Raw genomic sequence first — 7,019 nt, 5'->3', positions numbered from 1 at the left:
GGGACCTGGGGCTCCACCCGGGGCTCAGAGGGCATTCTCGAATCTCTTCCCCTCCGTCTCATCTGTAAGTGCAGATACAATCAAGTGATTCATTTATTTGTTAATGAATTGATCTGTTGGTGCTCTTGGGAGAAAAAAAAACAAAAACAAGCAGATCAAGCCCTTAGCGTGGCTATGGAGTCCTGCACACGGTGAGCCCTCAGTGAAGGTTGGCGATGGCTATAGTCACGATGATGATGCAGGACTAATGGGGAATAGAAATAGAGCGGGACAGAAATACTTCACATGACTATGTTACAGTAATTTTAACGGATAAATACCGAAGAGATGCTTGTCCCCTCAAACCTATGTACAAATGCAACCTGAAAAATAACCTGGTTCGGTTCTCTCTCCCATGGCTTGCTGTCACGCTCCGAGGAGAATGCACCTGCTGTGATGCTCTCATTAGGAGAAGTTAATGCCCGGTGCCACAGGTCGGACCATTCGAAGAAAACCACTTCATGTTCTGAAACCCGAGCTGGGGTTAAACCACATAGCTCTTTTATTCTCACATCTTCTAATCTTGGCCAAGAAGCAACACGCCACTTTCTCAGAAGCCCTCAGTCTGCCATCTCCTCTAAATGGAAGCGGCCCCATTCTCCATAAGAAGTTGTGCAGAACAAATGTATAAAGTGGTCCAACGTCTTGCGTGAATGCTATTCTTCAAAGGTCTCAACTAAGCCAGGGGAGCTGGTGGAAAAGGTTGTTTAAGGAGAAGTGACCATGGACGAGGGGTGTAAGTTTGAGGAGAGAACAGAAAAGCTCTCACGTCAGCTGACGCAGCAGAGCGTGTTTCCTGGCGGGCGAATGCCGGTCATGGGCATCAGCTGAGCGCTTGGAGGCAGAGCTGGGAATGGAGAGCACGGGCCAAGCGCTGTTAAGTTGGATGGCAGGTCAAGTTCTGGGTGTGTTCTCACCTCCCTCTTTCACACCATCACACCTTATATCTCTGCTCTTTGCACATAACTTGCCTCTCCTCGCTACCCCACGGATGGGACAGCGGAACAGTCTGTGATGTTGGTACCATAAAATAAGGGTTTCAGTCTTGGCTTCTTCTGATTTCTAGTATTTTTAGTCCTCTGGAGAGCACGGACCCCCAAATAGTTTTTCAAGATTTTTCAGGTTTTGGGACTTAGAAATGGCACCTGTGCCCATTCTGATGCCATCTGGCTCCTAAACGTCAGCTTCTACAGCAACGGGAATGATACAAATCTAGCCTTGCTCATTTTTTAAAAATAAAAACCACTAGGTTCATAAATGTTTTATTAGGTGTAAGAGTACCAATGTCCTTCTCCCAAGTCACAGCAATGATTCATCTCATGACATGATCTTGAAGAAGATATTAATATTTTGTCCATTTTCAACTTAATTAAAACACTTCGTGAGAAATCGTTTATTTTGCGTAACGCCCATTTTAAAGTTTATGGCTGAAACTAACCCACAAGAATTCAGTCTTTCAGCCCATAGGTACTGAGCACGTATTCTATGCTCGATGTGATTTGGGGCCACCAGCTATCAAAGATCCGTGCCTTACTCTGGGGGGTGCTCGGAGCCTGGAGGGATGGGGCGTCTGAGCCACGGACTCCATAGTCCCCCACTCAGCCCTGCACTGCTCTGGAAGGGAAGACCACACGCCCAGATGGTGTTAGAATGTCCAGCTGCTGGCTTGACCCCACTCTGGCCTGGGCCTGGGGTCTGCAGCCTTGGTTTCAGAGGGTAAGGACACCAAGAGGTGTGGTTAAAAGGGAGATTGCAGGGACCTCACACAAAGACGTGCGGTGAGCTTGAATTACTCCTTCCACAGTTTGCTGGCAGCCCATAATCAAAGCTAAAGCTGCAGAGCCCGTGTTCCCTGCCAGGCCCTTTGCGAGCACCTCGCTGAATTATTGTGTGTTATATCCTCCCCAGCAACCATGATGATCCCATTTTACATATGGGGAAATTGAGGCTCAAGAGGCTAAGGACTGTTGAGTAAAATCATGGGGCCCTAAGCATTTGAGCTGGAATGTGAAACTGGGTCCTTTTGTCTCCAGAGCTGAGACCCAACCAGCACCTGGTTTTGTTGCTATCTCCCGAGTGTCTCCAGGAGCGCGTGTGCATTGAACCTGTCAGAGTGCTCCTGATTCTGCCCCCATCACTTTTTCTCCAGAGGGTGGGCCTTTTCCCAACAGCGCGTACAAAGCAGGATGGTTTTATAGCGCCTACTATGTCAGAGGACTCAAGTCTTGCATTCTTGTTGTGTATCTTGATGGTTTAGCCTGGACAGGAGCAGAGGAAGCCAAGACCGTGAGCAGCTTTGTGACTACTACTGTTGTTATATTAGCACACAGCTACTTCCAATTTTACACAATCTTACAATATTTTTGAAGTGATTAACAGTCATGACCTTTTCTTTATAAGGTAGGCTCTACACCCAGTGTGGGGCTTGAACTCATGACCCTGAGAGCAAGAGTCACGTGCTCTATGGACTGAGTCAGCCAGGCGCCCCAATCATGACCTTTTTAATAACTGGGAGGCTGAGGCCAGGCGAGGCATCGAGGCCGTCTTCCTGAAGGATCTCTGAGGACCATGGAGAGGCACCCCGTCAGGGGGACAGGCATCCGGCCCTCGCACTCCTCGGCTCAGGGCAGAGCTAGACGCTTCAGCCAGAAAAGCAGAGGTTGGCCCAGCCCCATTAGGGCCCCAGAGACCATCTCGTGAGCCATCCCCTCACTCAGCAAAGAAGGCCTAGAAAGAGGGGCAACTTGAAAAAACCACCCAGACAACTTGCCCACACGTTTGATTGTATAAATAATTTATTTCTGTTCACAGCATCATATATGCATATAAAAGGGAACAGGAACAGAAGAATGTTCAGGACAGAGAATTACAGCAGTAGAAACGATAACTGAAACCAGGAGACATCGTCCCAACACCATGACAGAGAATCTGTGAAGAGAATCCGTTTGAAACAAAATCGGCCTCCCTGTGTCTATGAGAAACAATTTCAAAAGCTCACGTGGGGAGGCCAACTTCCTCGGTGTGAAACCCATTCATTCTCCAAAGGCCAGGAGGTATAATAAATCACTGATGATATGTAGGAGAGAACTCCCCCAGGACCACTCCTAGGTGATCTGATGTGCGCTTCCTCTGTTTGGTCAGAGACAAAAATGGGCTATTATTAGGTCAAACGTGACAGGAATCAACTGAGACTCTTAACTATTAGTGGACACACCACAGGGCTTTACTTTACTGCACAATTACGAACAGCTGACTGCACCCTTAAGTCTTGATAATGCAAAACCCAAAATCATGTCGCTTCGTTGGTCAAGCATGACAGGATCTGAACAGTGATCTCGAACCTAAGTATGGTTAGCACGAGATGGTGACAGTATTTGGCATTGGCAATGTCACAAAATAAATATATTATTCTCTCAATAGTGTGGAACTACCAAAATGTCAAAGTGCGTAAGAAATTGTTACATGTGAAGAAAATAAAGGAAGATGGATTTTTTTTTTTTTTAATAACTCTATACAGAATCTTCAGATGATGGGACCAGCCCATTTAGAAATCAGTGACTATGCCGTCGATATGAAAACCGAAATCCTGCAGGCTTTCACACTTCGTTAGCTCTCTTTTCTCTACTGAGTTCCTACAAAAAGACCAGCATTGGAGAGGTACCAAATTCACCGACAAAAGATAAAAGGAAGATGGGCTAGGTTTCCTCTTTTCAAATATTTCCTATAAGAATTGGGTTTCAAGCAGGAAGCCAGGACTTCAACCTCTGGTTCTTAAATTAACTTTCTGAGTGCAATGGACAATAGGCATGGATTTATAATTTGACTAACTCACATGCTCAAGCATGATCATGCCCAATCTCTATAGGCCTCCTTCGTAAAAGAAATTTCTCATAGTGAGGGGAGGGGGCGATATACATAATTCTACCTGTAAACATGAATTTTAAGAGGAAATAAAAATCAAACAGTTAAGTGTTAAGTTTCCCTTTCGATACTGTGTTTCAGGGTAAATGACATCTTCTGCAAACCAAGACTCAGTCCTGATTATAAAGGATTTTTAAATTACATTATTAAAAATATGTATTTATTCTTCTTTTGCTTTATCTATTTTCCAAAGCCTCTTTCAAGTAAACTGTGAAGTGCCTGAGTACAGGTGATCATTACATCACACGCTTTCTTTTATCTCAAGCACTCATTGTTTGCATTTGCTACGAAGGCCAGTTCCCACAAGAATGGATTAGGAAGGACCTCATCCTTGTGCTTTTCCTTCGCTCTTAAATCCATGCAACGAGGTCGGCTTTTGCAACAAGGTGGGGTTTTATTTTTTGGTGCATGACATCAAATACTCTAACGAGACATTTTTAATGAAATACTTAAACCAGATAGGCCACAATGAACCAAATTAGAAATTTGAACATGTTGCCACTTGCAGCGTAAAGGGATCTAAAAGGGCAGAGCAAAGTCTTTTTTCCCCCCCCCCTAAGGTGAATATTTCCAAGGTGAGTATTCATTTGTAGAATTTTTTTAAAAACATGTCTGAAAACCAAAACCCATCATCAGGCGGTTAGTATTACAAGAGGCATCCCTTGCAAAAACCATCTTGCATTTCAGCACACATCTGCAGCTGGTGTGCTTCCACAAACCAATCAGTAGGCTAAGAGATTTTAAGATTCCACACATATGGGTCTAGGTATTTATGCCGATTACACAGTACAGAGGGAGGTCCCTGTATCTACACATACACCCCAACCAGCATTTACGCCAAGAGCCTTACCCTTTAAACACCTTTAGCTATCCTGCAAACAGTAAATACATCATTTGCCTCCACCTCCAACAGTTTTTTTTTTTAATTTTTATTGGTCTCTTTGTGTGATAATGACCTACACATGGACAGTGTCCAAACCCTCTGGAAGATGTCTGATTCCAGGCTGAAAAGCAGTTCTCAATCGAACTGGTCTTCCGTAGCCACCATAAAGCACCAGGAAAGGGGCATCTTCGCGGCCATTCCCCAGCCAAGGCCAGAGGAACGCCCCGAGCTCTGGGGCTGCTGTATTGTTCCAGGCAGTCCTCTCATGGCCCAAACCCCGACCTCGTTTGGGCCCAGAGCAGGACAAATGAAATTTCAACAGGGGCCTGCCCTGTGACATAAAATTATCCAGCTTCCAGAGCCCATGAACGCAAGGGGCAGCAGTTACCCGCCCCCCCAGCACCTCCCACAGCCATCATGCCCCCAAACAGGTACTCCCAGGATTCTGGGAACCGCATACCTCCGGTAACTCACAGGTGGGAGCCCCCAGTGAGGGCGGGGCAGCCTGAACTTCTGGCCCCGCTGGAGGAAGAAATCGCTTTTGTCTCTGACATCTGAGCCTTCCACCTGGGCCGGGAGGGCGGACAGCAGGCCAGGCACGTCCACTCCCCAGCGCCCCCCACCCATTAGTAGTAGCTCTGGCATCCAGACAAAAGGTCCCCTGAGCTGGGGGTGGGGGCGGATCGAGGGCAGGCTGGCAAGTCAGCGTACACACCCAGGTTAAGTCACTAGTCCTGCGTCTGGGTGCACAGATTCCGTTTCAAAAATTCGAAGCATTGCTTTGGTTCTCTGTCTTTGTTCGCGGGCGCAGATTCTCGTTCATCCACCCATCCACCAGTCCATCCATCCATCCATCCATCCGTCCATCCATCCATCCATCCCTGACCCGCTCGCTCGCTCCCGGCTCGCTCCCCGCTCGCTCCCCACCGCAGCCGGGCGCATTACCGCTTCTTCTTCTGCTTGAGGGACTTCCTGCGTTTCAGGATCATCTCATAGAGCTTGTCCATGCCCTCGGTGAGGCCCTCGCCGATGATGGCGCACGCCGGCTGGACGTGGTAGGTGGTGGCCGGGATGAGCTCGTGCAGCGCCAGCTGCTTCTCGATCTCGGCCACCGGCAGCGACTTGGGGAGGTCCTGCTTGTTGGCGATGACCAGCAGCGGCGTGCCCTGGTTCTCGGCGAACTTGGTCACCTTGTGCAGCTCCGTCTTGGCCTCCTCCAGCCGGTCCACGTCCACCGAGTCCACCACGTAGATGATGCCGTCCGTGCAGCGGCTGTAGGACTTCCACAGCGGCCGCAGCTTCTCCTGGCCGCCTACGTCCCAGAAGTGGCAGCTGATGCCCTTGGCCGTGCCGTTGCTCAGCTTGATCTTCTCCGTGTTGAAGCCGATGGTGGGCACCGTGTTCACGAACTCGTTGAACTTGAGCCGGTAGAGCACCGTGGTCTTGCCGGCCGAGTCCAAGCCCAGCATGACGATGTGCAGGGACTGGAAGGCCGAGATGTTGGAGGAGATGTTGCCCATGGCTCCTCGCTGCGGCGCCGGCCACTGCGGCGGCGACGGGAGGGCGCCGCCCCCCGAGCAGTGACGGGCCCGACGCGGCCGGGCGCACCTGGGCCGCCCCTGTCGCCCTCCGCCGCGGGCACCGGCCCGGCCTCGGCGTCCCCGGGGCGCACGGCTCGGGGGCGTGGGGGGGCTCAGACGCCGCGGCCCCCGCGCCCGCGCCGGCCGGGCATCGCGTCTCTCCGGCGGGCTTTTGTCTCCCGCGAAGCCGCCTCCGCTGCCGCGGCGCCGGGTTGCTCGCGCCCGGCGCCCTCCCCCGGCCCCGGCTCGCTCTGCGGCTGCCTCCGGCCGCGCCCCCGCGCTCCGGCCGCTGCCCGGCTCTCTGCCGCCCGCAGGCTCGCGGCTCCCGGCGCCCGGCGCTCGCCTCTGCCTTCGCGGGCCGCTGGGCCGCTCCCGCTCCCGCTCCCGGGCACGCCTCGGAGGCGCAGGCGGGGCGCGGGCTTCCCCGGGCGTCGCTGCCGGCGCGGCCGCCTGGCTGTCCCCGCAGTCCCCGCTCTGTCGCCGCCGCCGCCAGCCTGCAGCGGCGGGAGGGCGCCCGGCCCCGCCCCCGGCCCCGCCCCCCGGCCCCGGCCCCGCGAGCCCCTCCCCGCCCGCGCGCGCCGCTTTCGCGCCTTCCG

The 7,019-nt window shown here is 51.8% G+C and overlaps 1 protein-coding gene across 1 annotated transcript; it reads right to left on the bottom strand.

Moving 5' to 3' along the window:
- Positions 1-2,816: 2,816 nt before the first annotated feature.
- Positions 2,817-6,462, bottom strand: ARL4C (ADP ribosylation factor like GTPase 4C). The gene has a single exon (XM_032394662.1). It carries the CDS (start codon positions 6,361-6,363, stop codon positions 5,785-5,787), a length of 579 nt encoding a protein of 192 aa, XP_032250553.1. The 5' UTR covers positions 6,364-6,462; the 3' UTR covers positions 2,817-5,784.
- Positions 6,463-7,019: the final 557 nt, after the last annotated feature.

Source organism: Phoca vitulina, unplaced genomic scaffold (genome assembly GCF_004348235.1).
Source record: "Phoca vitulina isolate PV1807 unplaced genomic scaffold, GSC_HSeal_1.0 scaffold1, whole genome shotgun sequence".
In the NCBI taxonomy this organism is placed as follows: Eukaryota; Metazoa; Chordata; class Mammalia; order Carnivora; family Phocidae; genus Phoca; species Phoca vitulina.
The sequence above is the reverse complement of the archived record's forward strand: the minus strand, read 5'-3'. Positions and strand labels throughout refer to the sequence as shown.